At 41.8% G+C, this 20,727-nt stretch overlaps 1 protein-coding gene across 5 annotated transcripts in view; it reads left to right on the top strand.

The window, feature by feature from the left end:
• The window catches only part of MOCOS (molybdenum cofactor sulfurase), a 551,645-nt gene that overhangs the window by 301,988 nt on the left and 228,930 nt on the right, over window positions 1-20,727 (top strand). For all 5 annotated transcript variants that reach the window (XM_072152958.1, XM_072152962.1, XM_072152959.1 and 2 more), the window contains one exon: window positions 20,568-20,684. In XM_072152958.1, coding sequence (XP_072009059.1) covers window positions 20,568-20,684 — 117 coding nt within the window. The remainder of the gene's footprint in view (window positions 1-20,567; window positions 20,685-20,727) is intronic.

Raw genomic sequence — 20,727 nt, 5'->3', positions numbered from 1 at the left:
CACTACACCACATATTACACATTGCTAAATTCCCCAAGGGGTGTACATTCAACAATTAGGGTCACTTTTCGGGTTTTCCTCTGTTTTGGTACCACTACGGCTCTCCAAATGTATCCTGACACATGTGAAGGATTTCTGTCAAATTTGGCCTCTAAAAGACAAACACCCCTCTTTTCCTCTACTGTGCGCCCATAAAGCATTTTATATGCACATGTGGGGTACTTCTACACTCGGGAGAAATAGTTTTACACCTTTTTTGGGGTTATTTAATATATTATCCCTTGTGGCTTACAAAAATTAGGGGTAAAGTGACATTTATAGGAAAATTTTCACCTTTTTAATGTTTAGGGCCTAATTGGATCATTCACCTGTAGGGGCAAATACATATATTACACATTGCAAAATTCTCTAAGGGGTGTGCATTCAAAGATTAGGGTCACTTTTCGGATTCTTATCTGTTTTATACCACTAGGGCTCTCCAAATGCATGTCAAACATTTCTGTCAAATTTGGCTTCTAAAAGGCAAACATCCCCCTTTCCTTTTACTGTGCGCCCATACAACATTTTATATACACATGTGGGGTACTTCTACACTCGAGAGAAATAGGTTTACACATTTTGGGGGGTTATTACATTTTTTTATCCCTTGTGGCTATAAAAAATTAGGGGTAAAATGACCTTTATAGGAAAATTTTTACCTTTTTCCTATTTAAGTCCTAATTAAATCAAACACCTTTACGTACAAATACACATATTACACCTTGCTAAATTCTCTAAGGGTTGTGCTTTCCAAAATGGTGAAACTTGTTGGGGTTCCGCTCTGTTTTGGTACCACTAGGGCTCTCTAAATGCATCCTGACACATGTAAAGGATGTATGTCAAATTTGGCTTCTAAAAGGCCAACGCCCCTCTTTCCCTTCAGAGCTTCACTGCGTACCCATACAACATTTTATTTGCATGTGTGGGGCAATTTTATACTCGGGAGAAATGCTAGTACACATTTTTTGGGGTTGTTTCATCTTTAATGCCTTATGGGATACAAAAATTTGCCGTAAAAGTGACTTTTTTGGGAAAATGTTCATCTTTTTCCTTTTAGGGACCTATTTGAAGCAAACACCTGTAGGGGAAAATACACATATTACACCTTGCTAAATTCTCCAAAGGGTGCACTTTCCAAAATGGTGATACTTGTTGGGGTTCCCCTCTGTTTTGGTACCACTAGGGCTCTCCAAATGCATCCTGACACATGTAAAGGATGATTGTCAAATCTGGCTTCTAAAAGGCCAAAGCCCCTCTTTCCCTTCTGAGCCCTACTTTGCACCCATACAACACTTTATATGCAAAAGTGGTGCAGTTCTGTGCTTAGGAGAAATAGTTCTACACATTTATGGGGGTTGTTTCATCTTTTATCCCTTGTGGCTTACAAAAATTTAGGGTAAAAGTGACTTTTTTGAGAAAATTTTCACCTTTTTCCTTTTTGGGGCCTAATTGAATCAAACACCTGTTGGGGCAAATACACAAATTACACCTTGCTAAACTCTCCAAGGGGTGTACTTTCCAAAATGGTGTCTCTTGTTGGGGCTTTCCTCTGTTTTGGTACCATTATGGCTCTCCAAATGCATCCTGTCACATGAAAACTTTTCATCCATATTTGCCCTCCAAAAACAAAACAACGCTCTTTCCATTCCAAGTGCCCCCCTGTGCCCGTACAGCAGGGTACAGTGACAAAATGGGTATTGGCATGCTCAGGAGGAATTGCCCTAAACATGGTAAAATGCATTTTCCTTTTTAACCCATTGTGAAGGTGCAAATTTTAGTGTTCAATGAATCTATAGTAAGATAAAATTACATTTCTGTAATTTCACTTTCATTTATCTTTCACCCTCATGAAACGTTCATAGGGTTAACAAAATTCACAAAGGTTGTTTTGAATATTTTGAGGGGTGTAGTTTCTAAAATGGTGTCATTTGTGGGGGTTTCCTGTCATGTGGGCCTTATAAAGTCACTTCTAACTAAATTGACCCTCCAAAAGTAGGTTTTGATGATTTTTGTGAAAATCTGAAAAATTGCACCTAAAGTTATAAGCCTCCTAACATCCAAAATAAAGGAAGAGATGTTTGAAAAATGATGCCAAGTTAAAGCAGACATATGGAAAATGTTAGTTATCAAGTTATTTTAGTGATATGACCAACTTTCCAAAAAGTAGAAAATTTTGAATTTGGAAAACACAGTTTTTTTCAAAATTTTTGCCAAATTTCCATTTATTTCATTAATAAATACTAAACATATTGATTAAATTTCTCAACCAACATGAAGTACAATGTGTCACGAAAAAACAATCTCAAAATCAACTGGATATGTTAAAGCGTTCCAAAGTTATAACCACTTATAGTGACACAGGGCAGATTTGAAAAAATGGGCCGTGTCAGGAAGGTGAAAAGTGGCTTCAGCGTTAAGGGGTTAAATGAAAGAAGAACCATTTATGTTTTTTCACCTTTAACATATTATACTGTGTATATGTACGTACAGATTGCGATCTATATAAGAATATTGTATCTTTTTTTGTTTATTCCGTATTTTTTATGTCCCTTTTTATTTGATTAAAAGCTTTATATGTGATTAGAGAGGTCCAAAGCCTGTCTTTGAGAGTGCCCACATTTACAAATTCTTTATAAAAAGATGTTTGCAGAAATCCTTGTACTGTCCGTTCAGGTATTTGTACATTGTAATGAGGTCTCCCCTCAGTCGTCTTTTTTCTAACCTGAATAATCCCAAATTTTGCTATCTGTCACTGTATTCTAGTCCCCCCATTCCCCTAATAATCTTGGTTGTTCTCCTCTACTATGTCCTTTTTATACACTGGTGCCCAAAACTGTACACAATATTCCTTTTGTGGTCTGACCAGGGATTTGTATAAGGGCAAAACTATGTCTTTATCATGAGAATCTATTCATCTCTTGATACATCCCATAATTTTATTTGCTTTCGTATCAGCGAACTGGCTCTGGTCACTAAAATTGTTTACCATCTACCAATACCCCCAAGTCCTTTTCAGCTCCAGCTTTACCAAGTAATTGACTGTTTAGAACATAATTATACTTTTTGCTTCCACGGCCTAAGTGCATAACTTTACATTTATCTACATTAAACCTCATCAACCATTTCTCTGTAATGCTAAACTATCGACCTCAGTATTTATAACTTTACACAGCTTAGTATCATCTGCAAATATTGAAACTTGACTGTGTAAACCCACTACAAGGTCATTAATAAAAATATTAAAAAGAAGTGGCCCCGATACTGACCCCTGTGGCACTCCACTGGTAATGTCAACCCAATCTGAGAATGTGCCATTAGTGAGGACCTTTTGTTTTCTATCAGTAATCCAATTACTTACCTAAATACACAGATTTTCCCCTAGTCCCAGCAGTCTCATTTATATACCAACCTTATATGCGGCACAGTGTCAAATGCCTTTGAAAAGTCTAGATATACAACATCCACAGCGTCTCCCAGATCCATTCTGGAACTTACCTCCTCGTAGAAACCAATCAGATAAGTCTGACATGCTGACGCTGTGTTATAAGGTTATGCAGTGAGATACTCCAGGATAGCATCTCTAACAAACTCCTCAAATATTTTCCCCACCACAGAAGTTAGACTAAAAGGTCTGTAGCTTCCCGGATCACTTTTTGATCCTTTTTTGTATATAGGTACCACATTTGCTATACGCCAGTCCTGTGGAACATAACCAGTCCTCAGTGAATCTTCAAATATTAAAAATAATGGTCTGTGTATCACAGTACATAGTTCATGCAGAACCCGGGGGTGTATGCCATCTGGCCCTAGTGATTTATCTATCTTAGTAGGTGGTGCTGTACCTCTTCCTGGGTTAAACTGTTGACATTTCAAAGAGAATTTACATTATTCCTCATTGTGTCTTTTTTTGGGGGGGGACGGCTTTTGTCTTTGAGAAAATTGTCCCAGTCTATGCCTTTAAGGTCTTCCCTTAGTTGCTGAAAATTTGACCTCCTGAAGTTTAAAGTGCTGGTTGCCCCTTCACTAACACTTTTAGTAAAGCGTAATACAAAATCAATGATATTATGATCACTGTTACCCAGGTTCCCCGCCAACCTGTAGTTTTGATACCCTATCAGGTCTGTTGGTTAGGATAAGGTCCAGCAGTGCCCCCCCCCCCCCCCTCTTGTTGGCTCCAGAACTAGTTGTGACAGGTTATTGTCTTTTGTTGTTGACAAGAACCTGCTACCTTTGAAGGACCTGCAGGTTTCTGCCCCCCCAGTCAATATCTGTGTAATTAAAGTCCCCCATGATAAGTACTTCTCCATCCTTTGAAGCCGCATCCATTTCACTTATCAGCATTTCCTCTGCTGCCTCCATTATATTTGGAGCCTTATAATAAACCTTGCACTTATCTGTTTTTTGTGTGTGCCATCTGTGCAGCTTGTCCGTGTAGTTTGGTGCGCATTATCATTTTTTTTGTGTGCCTGCTAGACGGTTTATCCATGTAGTAGGGTGCACATCATCTAATTTTTCTGGTGTACGTTCTCAATTTTTTTTCTTGTGCACATTCTTATTTTTTTGTGTGCAATGTCCCAGAAGACGTACACCGTGTTGGAGGCATACAACATGCTTGCCTCTGACACTGAGTCAGCTAGTGGGGCTGCTCATCTTCCAGTGACCTGGAAGGACCCCCAAGAAGGCGCCATAGGGTTCCAGGGACTTCTGCGATCGAAGTGCCTGGGACTTCTGCGATCGAAGTGCCTGGGACTTCTGCGATCGAAGTGCCTGGGACTTCTGCGATCGAAGTGCCTGGGACTTCTGCGATCGAAGTGCCTGGGACTTCTGCGATCGAAGTGCCTGGGACTTCTGCGATCGAAGTGCCTGGGACTTCTGCGATCGAAGTGCCTGGGACTTCTGCGATCGAAGTGCCTGGGACTTCTGCGATCGAAGTGCCTGGGACTTCTGCGATCGAAGTGCCTGGGACTTCTGCGGGAGAAGTGCCTGGGACTTCTGCGGGAGAAGTGCCTGGGACTTCTGCGGGAGAAGTGCCTGGGACTTCTGCGGGAGAAGCGTCTGAGACTTCTGCGGGAGAAGCGTCTGACGCTTCCACAGACCCCACATGGGTAGCCCCAGATAATTATACCTTTCAGGTCCCTGACTTTTTGGGCCAACCTGGAATTAATTTTGACACGGCAGGGCTCAGAGCTGTGGACTTTTTAAAGTTTTTTTTTTATGAAGAGCTGTTGAATTTAATTGTATTCCAGACAAATCTCTATGCTGCACAGCATATTGCCCAAAACCCCACTTCATTTTATGCACAACCCTACAGGTGGACCCCTGTCACTGCAGCAGAGATGCAGAAGTATTGGGGCATAATACTTCTTATGGGGATAGTTAAGAAACCCACAATCAGGGACTACTGGAGCACAGACATACTGTACCATCCCCCGATGGTCCGCATGGCAATGAGCAGGATGCGCTTTGAAGCCATCCATAAGTTTTTGCACCACACCGACAACACACAGTGCCCACCCAGAGGTGACCCCAGTCAATATCGTTTATTTAAGGTCAGGCCAATATTAGATCATTTTAGTGTCAAGTTTGCCCAGGCATATACCCCCGCCAAACATGTGAGCATAGACAAGTCCCTGGTACAGTTCAAAGGGAGACTTCAATTCCGCCAGTGCCTGCCCAGTAAGAGGTCGAGGTATGGCGTGAAGATGTATAAGCTGTGCAAAAGTTCATCAGGGTATACCTACAAGTTCAGGGTATATGAAGGAAAGGACTCCACTATAGTGCCCCCAGAATGCCCCCCCTTCCTGAGTGTTACAGGGAAGATAGTGTGGGATTTGGTGCACCCACTGCTGGACCAGGGCTAACTCCTCTGCCTGGACAATTTCTACAGTGCCTCGCTTCCAGAAATACTGCGGCATGCGGCACTGTACGCAGAAAGCAGAGAGGTCTCCCTAAGTAGCTGCTTGGGCATAAACTTAAAAGGCACGAAAGCAGGGGACTATGCAAGGACAAGAGGGAGGTCCTTGTATTAACCACAATACATGGGCACACCACCACCCCTGTCCCAGTATGAGGTACCAGTACAGACACCCCCAAGCCAGACTGTATTTTAGATTATAACAAGTACATGGGAGCGGTGGACTTGTCGGACCAGGCGCTTCAGCCATACAACGCCATGCGGAAGTTAAAACTGCATCACAATTAGTTTTGAATTCACCCATTCAGTTCATGTCTTTCACCTGTGAAATTTACAAATCAGCACTTCAACCACCTCAAAACTGACTGCGATGCAGTTTTAACTGAGGGTACGTTCACACGTTGCAGATAAAACTGCATCGCAATCAGCTTTGAGGTGGTTTTAGGTGCAGTTTTGTCAATTGAACAGGTGAAAGACTTGAATTGAACGAGTGAATTACATTTGTGGAGCAGGTTTCCCCTTCAAAATCTCTTTCACCTGTTCAATTGACAAAACTGCACCTAAAACCACCTCAAAGCTGATTGCGATGCAGTTTTAACTGCAACATGTGAACGCACCCTGAGGGTGCATTCACATGTTGCAGTTAAAACTGCATCGCAATTAGCTTTGAGGTGGTTTTAGGTGCAGTTTTGTCAATTGAACAGGTGAAAGAGCTGAACTGAATGAGTGAATGACATTTGTGGAGCAGGTTTCCCCTTCAAAATCAAATTCACTCATTCAGTTCATGTCTTTCAGCTGTTCAATTGATAAAACTGCACCTAAAACCACCTCAAAGCTAATAGCTATGCAGTTTTAACTGCAACGTGTGAACGCACCCTGAGAGTGCAGTCACACGTTGCAGTTAAGGGTGCGTTCACACGTTGCAGTTAAAACTGCATTGCAATCAGCTTTGAGGTAGTTTTAGGTGCAGTTTTGTCAATTGAACAGGTGAACGACATGAACTGAATGGGTGAATGACATTTGTGGAGTAGGTTTCCCCTTCAAAATCAAATTCACTCCTTCAGTTCATGTCTTTCACCTGTTCAGTTGAAAACTGCACCTAAAACTACCTCATGACGACATGAACTGAATTGAATGGGTGAATTTGATTTTGAAGGAGAAAGCTGTTCCACAGATTTCATTCACCTGTTGATTTGATGTCTTTCACTTGTTACCTAAAACCAACCCAAAACTAATTGTGATGCAGTTTTAACTACAGCGTGTTACCGCACTCTGAGACAGGCCCCGGCATAATCGCCTATGCATTTCCATGCAAACACATGTGATCGATAAACAGAACCCAGTTTCTCTCATTTAAACAATCCAAGACACTGGGTGCTGGTTACCAATAACGTGTTTCCATGGCACCCAGGCACTAGCATTGCATAATTGCAACCCTAGTGCTATGTGTGACCGCACCCTCAGGGTGCGTTCACATGTTGGGTTTTGAAGCACATTATAGCTTCTCGTTAACAAAAGTAATTATTAAACGTATGTGTTAACACATTTAACATATGCGTTAAACATTGTTAATGTATGCGGTGACATTACTTTTACAATGTGTTTTGTAAATGCAAATGTTATCAGTAATGTAATTGGACAAATCACCTATCCTCAGTGGTTGTAATGCACTTCAAAATGCAAAGTGTGAACACAGCCTCAAACTGCATCTTAGTCGGTATTAGGACTAACCCATTTGGACAGACTTTTTAAGCAGTCCGTCCAAAAATGCATGCGTTAAAAAACGCATCCGATTTTGACAGGTTTTGCCAATTATCTTAATTGAAACTGGTCAGAAAAATGCATGCGTTTTTGGACGGACTGCTTTAAAACGGACCAAAATCCTGTTCAAAAAGCCATGTGTGGCATCACCCTAAAGGTGGTGCAGTTTTGTTTATTTGACAGGTGAATTATATTACATGAACAGTTGAATTTGGTTTTGGTTTCAAAACTGATAATGATGAAGTTTTAACTCCAAATGTGAGAACGCAACCCAAATGCTTTCCAGTGGGAATGAGCAAAAGGTTTTGCATTGCCAAAACTCATGTTGCTGCAGCAGAACTTCACAATAAACATCTGAGCTGCTGCAAAACCTCATTAGACATACCAGAACTGAATCAGAATCCCATACCTCCCAACTTTTCCAGATGAAAAAGAATGACATAATGCCGGCTCGCATAATGGAAGCCACACAATAGTCACACCCCTACCAAAACCCCAAATCTGCTGAGGCTTCAGTGCAGCAGCAAGCATCATGTTATTGTGTGAGCACTGCAGTTCAGTCGGCAGTCAAGGAGTCCTTGAAAAGCACCGCAGGACGAGGAGGTGAGTAATAAGCATCTACCATCAATAATTCTGATGTTAGATGTCCTTTAACCCCTTCCTGCACCATAACATTCCCCAACGGCATGGTGCTGCAGCCGGTGTATGATGCCTCGCACCGATTGCAGGTGTTAACCATTTACATGCCACCACCAAAGCTGCTGGCCGCATGTAACAGCTGGGGTGCATGATGTCATCAGGGAGCAATGGTGGTCTTCAGACCGCAGGAGTTATAATTTCTGAAGATCTGTTATAATGTGCCAGTTGTACAATGTGACAGATCATGTGCAAAATCCCCATATTCTACTATACTATATACTATATGGTAGGATCAACCAGGCAACCTAAAGTTCAGGTGCCATATGGGTCTAAAAAATTGTAAACAAAAAAAACCCCATAAAACCCCCTCTTTTCCCTAAAACTGATATAAAAACATAAATCATAAAACATGTTAGGTATCGCTGCATTTTAATAGTCCCGATCTATCAATACTAAAAACCGGTTATTCCCGTCGGTGAACCCTGTAATGGAAAATAGCGTCCAAATGTTCTAAACGCCCATTTTAACTAAAGATTTTAACATAAAGATTTTAACTAAAAGCAATCAAAAGGTTGTACAGTCCCAAACCAATGTAAATGGCATCTCATCAAAGGACACTTTAAAAAGCTCTGTACACTTAAGGATAAAAAAACTATTGGTCTCAGAATATAGTAAAATGAAGAATTTTTTTTCTGTACAAAAGATTTTAAAGGACATCTATCACCATTTTATAGTGTTCTCTAACTAATGGTCGTTACCTGTAGGGGATGTTCTCTCCTCTTTCCGCTTGTTTCCCAGCTCCTGCATGGCGGCAAAAATGACTTTATAATCTTTGCAAATAGTACTGGAATCGCTCAGGGTGACGTCACTGAGGCCCGCGGCTCAGTAAATTATGCACGCCCCCCTGCTGCTTGCTATTCATAACACGTCTCCGTTTTAATTTCCCGCCCCCCTAGTGTCATTATGCGACTCTCCCGAAATCTTGCGCTTGCCCGAGAACTTTTCTCTTGCGTAGCCCGCAGGTCACCACTGCGGCTGTGCAAGTGAAACAGACATCAAACGGCAATTTTCGGAGGACGTTGGAGTTTACTGTATTTGGGTGTGCAACATCATCCGAGTCAAAGGCTGGTAAGTATGATTTTTCCCCACTGTGCTCACTACTTGTCCCTCCACTGCCACCAATGTATATATAGCAGCATATATATGTGTGTGTGTGTGTATATATATATATATATATATATATAAACATATATATATACATTGCTGTTTTGGGTTAACCCCTTAAGGACGCAGCCTGTTTGCAGGTTAAGGCTCGCTACTTTTTTTTGAAATTTGACCAGTGTCTCTTCCTGTGGTAATAACTTTTCAACGCTTTAAGATATCTCTGTGATTTTGAGACTGTTTTCTCGTGAGACATTGTAGTTTATGTTAGTAGTGTCATTTCGGTGATCCGTTCCTTTTTTGGGGGGTAAAAATTCAAAAATTTAGGAAAATTACTATTTTCAAAGTTTCAAATGTTATACTTTTTAGACAAAAAGTGATACCACAAATTTTTTTTGATAGAAACCTTTTGCCATTGGTCTTCTTTTTATATCCATTATTTGTTTTAAGTTTCCATTTTTTTTATGGATGTGAGAAGGTTTGAAGTTTTAGTAGCAAATGCGAACTTTTTGGTGATCAATTCAGTTTGGAAGTGCTCTATGTACTATATACTAAGGCTTATGTACTATATACCCCCACAAGTAACATCATTTTATGAACCTAGCATCTCAACCTATTCAAATCAGCATTTAAGAAGTCTGTTAACCCTTTAATTATTTTTCCGGAAGCATATGAAAATGGAGTGGAAATTTTGAAATTTCAATTTTTGATTTCAATCTTTCCAATTTAGCCCTAAAATGGATACATTCAGAAGGAATTTGAGGTAAATATATATTCCTAATTTCTTGCCCTGCTTCTTCCGAGTACGGCAATACCAGTATTGTGGATGTCAGCTGCTATTTCCCCGCACAGCGATGTCCAGAACAGAGTTAGCGATACTGGGAATTTGGAAGGCCAATTTGGCTGCAAATATTTTGTGGTGCCACAGTGTAATTGAAGAGCCCCTGAAGTAAAAGTACAATAGAAAACCCCCCAAAATGTCACCATTTCGGAAACTAGACCCCTCAAAGAATTTATCGGTGGTTGTGGTGAGCATTTTAACCCCCGACACGCTGCTCAAAATTGAATACAAAGTAAATGGTGCAGAGTAAAAATTGCGTTTTTATCTCAAAAATGTCATTTTAGTGCCTCATATACTGTGCCCAACCCATGCCACTTTAGACAAACACCCCAAAAATCATTCTGTGGGTTGTCCCGAGTACGGCAATACCACACACGGGCAGGGGTCAGGCAGGGGTCAGGAAGGCAGGGGTCAGGAAGAAAGAAGCACAATTTAGGTTTTCAAGCTTCGTTTTCACTAGATTGGTAATGGGGGGTACCCCCGAGGTACCAGTACAATAGAAACCCCCAAGTAGTGAACCCATTTTGGAAAGGGCACCCCTCAAAGAATGTATGTAGGCTTGTATGAGCATTTTAACCCCTAAGGTGCTGGCTCAAATGTAATACAAAGTGAGTAGTGCAGAGAAACAATTGTATTGCAATTTATCAAATATGCCATTGAAGTGACAAAAGTATTTTGCCCAACTCATGCCACTGGGGAAAAACACATCAAAAATCATTCTGCGGGTTACCCCGGTTAGGGCAATACCCCATAGGAGGCAATAATCTGTAGGATGGAGACACGGCAGGGCTCAAAAGGGAATAACTTGTTGGAGCACAGACATTGTACATTTTTTTTTTCTTTTTGGCATCATGAAAGATTTGTAGATACCAATAGGGGCCAGTACAGTAGAAACCCCTAAGAACTGACCCTATTTTGGAAACTACACCCCTCCATGAATTAATCTGGGGGTATAGTTAGCATTTTAACCCCACAGGTAGACCCCTGAAAAGTGCAAAATGGATAGTGCATAGTAAAAAATATCCATTATGTCATTTTGTGCCCAGCTGCTGCCATGGGAGACAAACACCCTAAAAATCATGATGCATGTTTTCCCGGGTAAAGCATACGGGACAGTAATCTACAGGCTGGGCACATGGCAGGGCTTAGAAGGGAAGGTGCGGCATGATGTATAAGCTGTGCGTCAGGGTAACAACAGGGTACTCTAAAAATCCAAGGATGTATGATAAATTCGGAAGCAATCTTTCATACATAACCCTGGTTTTTCTGGGCATGTCTCACAGTGATGAATGGTGTCCTTCCGAATACCATTTTTGGAGCACACCCTGCACCTCTTTTGTGACCTTCCCTTGCTGGCTGTTTGGGGAACTACTCCTGGAAAGTGCTGCCCTGGTACAATACGTGATGTGGCCTCACTTCCAGATGTGCTAGCACTCCCCCCTTCCTGGTCTCCAAAAAGAAAGTACTTTATTACCACCTCTTGAAATTCCAGGAAAGTTCCCCTCTGGCCGGCATATCGATGCAGCACATAAGCATTATACAATGCCATCTGCATGATGTGCACGGCCAGCTTCTTGTACCACACCCTCGACTTCCGCATGGCATTGTACGGCTGAAGCACCTGGTCAGACAAGTCCACCCCTCCCATGTATTTGTTATAATCTAAAATACAGTCTGGCTTGGGGGTTTCTGTACTGGCACCTCAAGCCACACAGATGGCGCACACAAAAAAAAAGATAATGCGCACAAAAATACATGGACAAGCCGCACAGATAGCACACAAAAAAAATAATGCGCACTAAACTAAAAAAAAAAGGATAATGCACACCAAACCACACGGACCAGCCGCACCGATGGCACACACAAAAAATAGCTAAGTACGGGTACACCTACGGCACTCTGGAAAAAAATATTACCAGGCACCGATAAAAAACCTATGTGCACCGCGCAAAAAAGGCGCTACAAATGCACCTAGCTTGCCCTAAGAAAAACTAACTACCGCTAAGACTGCTAAAGATTCTGTGCAGCGCTATTCACACGGCGCACTGAAAAGTGCATCCAGTGCAGAACAACGCTAACACAGCGCACTGAAAAGTGCGTTTGGGTTCAGAAGGGACAGACAGGGAAAAACGGAAGACACGTGGGATCACACAAGGCGATCACACAGGGAACACACAGGACACAGGAAAAAACAGATAGGGATAGGGATTTGTAGGGAACAATAGGGATCAGATAAGGATCAGAACACTATTTATAGTGTAAAAGTGTATTTTGGTGCACACAGCGATCTCCAGCGATACCAAACCAAAATGGTGCCGCTGGAGGAAGAGGAAAGGGCTAAAACCACGTTTTTTAGCCTAAAATCGCTGTAATTGGCCAGTCAGGTTTGACTGGCCAATCACGGCGATCGGCGGGCGGGACCGATTTGATTGGTCGGGTGACGGAGACAGGAACTCCTCCTGCCTCTGTCACCCAAATCTCATCCCGATGTCACCACGTCTCGCGACGTGGTGACAATTCTAAAATAGTATGCGCTCACGCAGTAGCTGTACTGCGCTGAGCGCCAATAGTGGGACGCTGCGCCGTACAGCTACGGCTAGGAGCGCTAAGGGGTTAAACACCAATGTATATTTATGTATATAGTTGGGGGGGATATTCCACTCCCCCTAGACAACGAGCCTGCCCCCCCCCTAGACAACGAGCATGTCCCTCCCCTAGACAACGAGCATGCCCCCTCCCTAGACAACAAGCATGTCCTCTCCCTAGACAATGAGCATGTCCCCCCCCCAGACAACTAGCATGTCCCCCCCAGACAACTAGCATGTCGCCCCCAGACAACTAGCATGTCCCCCCTAGACAATGTGCATGTTCCCCCACCAAGACAACGAGCATGCCTCCCCTAGACAATAAGCATGCCCCCCTAGACATTGAGCATTCCCCCCTAGACGACGAGCATGACCCCCTTAGACAACAAACATGCCCCTCCTAGACAACGAGCATGCCCCCCTAGACAACGAGAATGCCCCCCTTAGGCAACAAGTATGTGTCCCCCCCCTCCCCCCCAGACAACAGGCATGCTCCACACCCTCCAGACATGTCCCTCCAGTGTATGGTGGTTTTTTTTGTCTTCTAGGACTCTGCCTGCATTTCCAACAAATTAAATGGTCAACGAGGGTGTGTATGCAATTTTTGTTGAAATTAAATTTTCTCTTTGTTGAAATTGTGATTTTATTTTTTTGCAACACTGTTCATTGTTTGCCATAATAAAAGTGCTGGCTAGATGACAGTACTCATTACTAAGTGCTGGCAAATTTATACTAACGCCCATACTATTACTTAGGTACCCAACGCCACCAGGGGTGTCGGGAAGAGTCGGGTACAAACCAGTACCTGACCGTCTATAGATGTAGAAATGTTATTGTTGCGCTGGAATAGCCCCCCAACAGTGGGCTATCCCAGCTCAGTAATGGCAGGCTGCTGCTGTTTTGTATATGGCTGATTTGAAAAAAATGGGGGGGGGGGGCGGTGCAGATCGCGGATCCCCCTTATTAAAAGGGGGGGACCCCACACGTTTTTTTTTACCATTTTTGCCAAAAATGGGGGGAAAAAGGAAATGGAATGCCCCCTATTTTTCAAACCAGCCAGATATAAAAAAGCAGCAGCAGCTTGCCATTACTGAGCTGTGATAGCCAACTGTTAGGGGGCTATTCCAGCGCAACAATAACAGCCTGCAGCTATAGACGATCAGGTACTGGTTTGTACCCAGCTCTTTCTGGCACCCTGGTGGCGGTGGGTACTGCGGTAATGGTATGGGCGTTAGTGTGAATTTGCCAAAAAAATTAAGGTGAACACTATGGCCAGCCCTTAGTAATGAGCACCGTCACTTAGTAATGAGCACCGCTACTATGGCAAAAAAAAAATCACACAGTTTTTAACAAATAGAAAATGTTATTGAACAAAAAATGCAGACACACCCTAGTTGACCATTTTATTTGTTATAAATGTTGGTCATCGGCGTAATCCTTCGAATCCGAAGTAGTCCAAAGCAGGTGCGGTCCTGGAAAACACAAATAACACACACACACACACACAAAAGGACTAAATATCTAGGGGGTGGCATTTGCTCATTAACATAGGGGGTGTGAAACATGCTCATTGCCAAGGGGGAGAGGCAGATGCTCATTGTCTAGGGGCAAAGGGGGACATACTTGATGCCAAAGGGGGAGAGGGACTTTCCCATTGCCAAAGGGGGAGGGGGACATGCTCGTTGTCTAGGGTGGAGGGGGACATGCTCATTGTCTAGGGCAGATGGGGACATGCTCGTTGTCTAGGGTGGAGGGGGACATGCTTGTTGTCTAGGGCGGAGGGGGACATGCTTGTTGTCTAGGGCGGAGGGGGACATGCTTGTTGTCTAGGGCGAAGGGGGACATGCTTGTTGTCTAGAGCAGAGGGGGACATGCTCGTTGTCAAGGGCGGAAGGGGACATGCTCGTTGTCGAGGGCGGAAGGGGACATGCTCGTTGTCTAGGGCGGAAGGGGACATGCTCGTTGTCTAGGGCGGAGGGAGACATGCTCGTTGTCTAGGGCCGAGGGGGACGTGCTCGTTGTCTAGGGCCGAGGGGGACGTGCTCGTTGTTTAGGGCCGTGGGGGACATGCTCGTTGTCTAGGGCAGAGGGGGACATGCTCGTTGTCTAGGGCAGAGGGGGAAATGCTCGTTGTCTAGGGCCGAGGGGGACATGCTCGTTGTCTAGGGCAGAGGGGGACATGCTTGTTGTATAGGGCCGAAGGGGACATGCTCGTTGTCTAGGGCCGAGGGGGAAATGCTTGTTGTCTAGGATGAGGGTTACATGCTCGTTGTCTATGGCCGAGGGGTACATGCTCGTTGTCTAGGGCGGAGGGGGACATGCTCGTTGTCTAGGGCAGAGGGGGACATGCTCGTTGTCTAGGGCAGAGGGGGACATGCTCGTTGTCTAGGGCAGAGGGGGACATGCTCGTTGTCTAGGGCAGAGGGGGACATGCTCGTTGTCTAGGGCAGAGGGGGACATGCTCGTTGTCTAGGGCCGAGGGGGAAATGCTTGTTGTCTAGGATGAGGGTTACATGCTCGTTGTCTAGGGCCGAGGGGTACATGCTCGTTGTCTAGGGCGGAGGGGGACATGCTCGTTGTCTACGGCGGAGGGGGACATGCTCGTTGTCCAGGGCAGAGGGGGACATGTTCGTTGTTGGGAGAACTGGCTAAACGGTATATTGCCTAACCATTACTGTCTACCTTTTAAAAAAAAAAAATTGTGACAATGTTTTGTTATGTATCATGCCAGATTGATAGGTCTAAAAAAGTTGTTTCAATTTCACTTATTTCCGCTGTGAAGGTTATCCCCCAAGTGTTCTTGTTCAGATTTTCTACAAATTGTTCGATATTTTGTTTATTGCAGAAAGAGGTTGTCTATGTAACGATTATACTGAATTATGTGTGTTTGCCAAAACTCAGTGGTGTATACCATGAGAAATTTATGAGATATTATCTTCACACAGCAACATTTTTTTTAACCCCTACGGGATTGGAACAATTTAAGATATCCAGGGGATTTTGAGATTGTTTTCTCGTGACACATTGTACTACAAATTAGTTTAAAAATTTGATGATATATTTTGTGTTTAGTTATGAAAAAAACTAAATTTGGAAAAAATTCTTTATTTTCAAAGTTCTAAATTCTCTACTTTTGATGCAGATAGTCATAGCACCCAAATAGATTTATAACTTACATTTCCCAAATGTCTGCTTTATGTTGGCAAGGTTTTTTAAGATTCCACATATTTTACTACAATGTTATGAGGCTCAGAATCTGGGGCCATTTTTCAAATTTTTGGGAAAATCACCAAAACTAATATTTAAATGGACCTGCTGAACATTTAACTGACTGTGAAAGGCCTAAATAATAGCTAGAATTGTTAATGACCCCATTATGGAAACTACACACCTTAACATATAAAAACCACTCTTAAGAAGTTTGTTAACTCTTTAGGTGTTTTATAGGGGTTAAAACAAAATGGAGGTGTGGTCTACAAATTGTAATATTTTTTGACAAAACATTCATTTTGGGTGGAAAATTAAACATTTGTATTGGATTAAAGGAAAAAAGACTCCACAAAGTGTGATACCCAATTTCTCCCGAGTACTCTGATACCCTATATGTGGTGGTAACCTGCTGTATGGGCGCATGGCCGGCATAGTAGGGAAGGAGGCACCATGCAGATCAGATTTGCTATGTCACATTCTACAGGCTATAATTTTTTTTTTTTTAATTGCGGACCTATAGGGGCTTATTTTTTTGCCACATGAGATGCATTTTTCTGGTACATAATTTGGGGGCATCTATAGCTAATTGGTGAGATTTTATTAACTCTTTGTTGGTCAAGGAAATGGAAATCATCAATTTTTAGGAATATTTTTTGTGGGGTTTTTTTTGGGCCGTTTACCATACCTTAAAATTGTATATTATTTTCCACGATAGTCTCCACGATTACGAAAAGACCTCATTTATACAGTTTTTTACATTTTTTTCCCCATTTTTACTGAATAAAAATTTCATATGCATAACTTTTTTATTTTTCCGCTGGTTAATGCCTTTTTTTTTCGAGAAGGATTATTCTTTTTAGTGGTCTTATAGTGCGTAACTTTTTTAAATCACTTTTTAGAGCATTTTTTAAAGGGTATTAATTAGAAATTATCTTTTTTTCTGAGAGATTTTTGAGGTTGTTTTTTTTTTTACGGGGTTCACTTTGCGCTTTCAATAACAATCCTGTTTTATTATGCAGATTGTCAGGGACGTAGAGATACCAAATATGTGGGGGATTTGTGTATTTTATTCAATTTTACTGAATAAAAACTAATTTGGAGAAAATTTTGTTCATTTTAGCATCACCATCTTTTCATATTCATTTTTCGGCTGACAACTCTAATAAGGGGCTTATTTTTTGCGAGAAGAGTTGTTCTTTTTAGTGGTCTCATTTTAGAGTGCGTATCATTTTTTTTAAATCACTTTATAGAGCATTTTTTAAAGATATTAATTAAAAATGATTTTTTTTCTGAAAGTTTTTTGCATTTTTCCCCTCGGCATTTACTGTGCAGGTCCAGTAATGATTCTGTTTTTATATACAGATTGTTACGGATGCGACAATACCAAATATGTGGCTTTTTTGTGTTTTTGTATTTTTTATACGTCATTAAGTGTTTTTATGGGAAAGTGACATTTTTGGGGCTCATATTTTTATGTATTTATTTTTTATTTATTCTAATGTGTTAACTTTAGTGTTTTTAACTTTTTTTTTTTACTTATACATACTTGAACTTGAACTAGCGATGCTCTGATCGCTGGTTCAAGTTCAATACACTGCTCTACAATACTTTTTCATTGTAGATCAGTGTAAACTGTCTGAGCACGCAGACGCATGCTCAGACAGTTTACAGTCAGACCCGGAAGGAATCTGCCTGCAAGGGAGATCGGGGAGCCCCGGAGTACTTGGCAGACTTCGGGATCCATAGCAGGAACACCCTTACACTCAGTGGTCATGCTTGACCGCGGCATGTAAGGGGTTAACACCCGCGAATGGAGTCGGCTCCGATCACGGGTGTTACGTGACGGTGTCAGCTGTGATAGACAGCTGACAGCCTCTGCTTCTGGTCCCGGCTCAGTTCGGGAGCCGGTGCCAGAAGCAGGAGGTTATACTATGTCCCGGTGCACTAAGTATCTAGCTGCAGGGACGTAGTATAAAGTCCAGGTGCACTTAGAGGTTAATAACATCTAATTGAAGAAATGTTTATATATGGCAGCTTAATTAAACTGAATTTGAATGCCCAGACGGGAATACCACTTTAATGACGCAGCCTGTACAGCAATACCAGACATGTGGATGTCAACTGCTCTTTAGTCGTACAGCGATGGTGTCCAGAACAGAGTATTTACCATTGGGTTTTTGGAAGGCCAATTTGGATGCAAATATTTTGTGGTTCCACAGTGTACTTGAAGAGCCCCTGAAGTAACTTTATAATAGAAAACTCCCAAAGATGTCACCATTTAGGAAACTAGACCCCTCAAAGAAATTATCTGGGGATGGGGGGTGAGCATTTTAACCCCCAACATGCTGGCACTAAACTAATGCAAAGTAAATAGGACTGAGTTTTTATCTCAAAAATGTCATTTTAGTGACTAATATACTGTGCTCAACTGATGTAACTTTAGACAAACACCCCAGAAATCATTCTGTGGGTTGTCCCGAGTATGGCAATACCACACTTATGCCAAAAATTTACAGGCTGGGAACACAGCAGGGCTGAGAAGGGAAGGAGCGAAATTTTGCTTTTGCAGCTCCGCTTTCACAAGTTTGGATTTGGAGTGCCATGTCATGTTTGCAGGGCCCGTGAGGTACTAGTGCAATAGAAACCTCTGAGAAATTATACCACTTTAGAAACTACACCTTTCAAAGAATTTATCTTGGGTTGTGGTGAGCATTTTAACCCCAACATGATGGTCTAAATCTAATGCAAAGTAAATGGTACAGAGCAAAAATTTAGTTTTTATCTCAAAAATGTCATTTTAGTGCCTAATATATTGTGCCCAACTCATGCCACTATAGACAATCACCCCAAAAATCATTCTGTGGGGTGTCCCGAGTACAGGAATACCACTTATGTGCCAAAAATTGACAGGCTGGAGACACGTCAGGGCTAAGAAGGGAAGGAGTGAAATTTTGCTTTTGGAGCACCCTTGTCACTAGACTGGTGTTGGGGTGCCCCTAAGGTACCAGTACAATAGAAACCCCCCAAGTAGTGACCCCATTTTAGGAAAAGGCACCTTCAAAGAATTTATCAAGGGTTGTATGAACATTTTAACATTTTAATCCCTGAAATGCTGGGTCAAATGTAATACAAAATGAAGGGGGCAGTGTAAAAATTGCATTGTTTTCTCAAATGTGCCAAACTAGGAAGAAATGTATTCAGCCCAACTGATGCCACTGTGGATAAACACTCCAAAAATCATTCTGTGGGTTACTAACGGGTATGACAATGCCCCATGTTTAGCAATAGTCTACAGGCTGGGGACACAGCATGCCGAAGAAGGGACAAGCAAAATCTAGCTTTTGGAGCACCCGTTTCACTAGACTGGTGTTGATATCAAATTGATATCATACCTAAAGTTTAAAACCAAATTTAATTTCATTATACCCCTAGATGAATATCAAAGAAAAAAAGAGTTCACAACATATGCAAATAGATTTTGCCTGGATTTCATTTTACTAGCCCCAAAAACTTTCATTATACCCCCAAATGAATAATTTCTGCTTTTTGGGTGTCCTTTTCAATAAGGTTCACTTATGTTGGTGGCACATTATTCTGCTAGCTCACAGGTTTTTAACTGTTTACATTCCCCAGAGTCTTTGTAAATGAATGATGGTAGCATAAAACTGTTTCAGCAAGTCATAACCAAATGGTGCGCTCTCTGTTCTGTTCCCTGCTATGTGCCCCAAAAGCAGTTTACACCCACATGTTGGGTATTTCCATGCTTGGGAGTATTTGTTCACCAAATTGGGGTGTTTTTTTCCTACAACCCATTGTAAATTTGTAAATTTTGGGCCTAAATTAATAATTATAGAAAATAATATTTTTTTCAAAATTCTACTATTTTGCTTTAATTCCTCTGAAACAACGAAAGGGTTAACAGACTTTCTAAAAGTGGTTTTGAAAAGTTGGATGGGGCATTTCTGAGAATTGAGCGATTTATGATGGTTTCTTATTGCAAGGTATTTTAAAAAAGCCTTTCTTAATTGCAATATAGTACATAAACACAGTTTTCAAATTTATTGCTAAAATTGCTGTTACTGTTGTAAGTCTAACATCCTAGAAAAATTTAAGGAAGTTTACAAAGTTAGCCCAATATAATGCAGAGCTATGGTCAATTTTAGTTATTAAGTAATTTGGCTGGTAAGATTGTCTGTCTTCTGAAGTAATTAACAAACAAAATGATACATGTGGGGTCTGAAAAACAGGCTTGTTTCCTGAAGGCCATTTTAGTCTGTGTCCATAAAGAGGACCTGTCACCTGTAAAAAAAGCACTAGGTGCTGCTTACTAAAACCTAAATTGTATGCATTTTAAAAGTATATGTGAGGTTGCATAAGTTTAATTTTCAGTTTAATCTGTTTGTTTCTGCCTTTGCAGGTTGACAAGCTTGCTAGTCTGTATAATATCCATTTACGTACTGGCTGTTTCTGCAATACCGGGGCTTGCCAGAGGCATTTAGGAATTGCCAATGCTGATGTAAAAAGCAATCTACAGGTTAGACAAATAATTATGAGCAAATTAATGTATGTCACCTTTT

The sequence above is a fragment of the Engystomops pustulosus genome, chromosome 5 (genome assembly GCF_040894005.1).
Source record: "Engystomops pustulosus chromosome 5, aEngPut4.maternal, whole genome shotgun sequence".
NCBI lineage: Eukaryota > Metazoa > Chordata > Amphibia > Anura > Leptodactylidae > Engystomops > Engystomops pustulosus.
The sequence above is the reverse complement of the archived record's forward strand: the minus strand, read 5'-3'. Positions and strand labels throughout refer to the sequence as shown.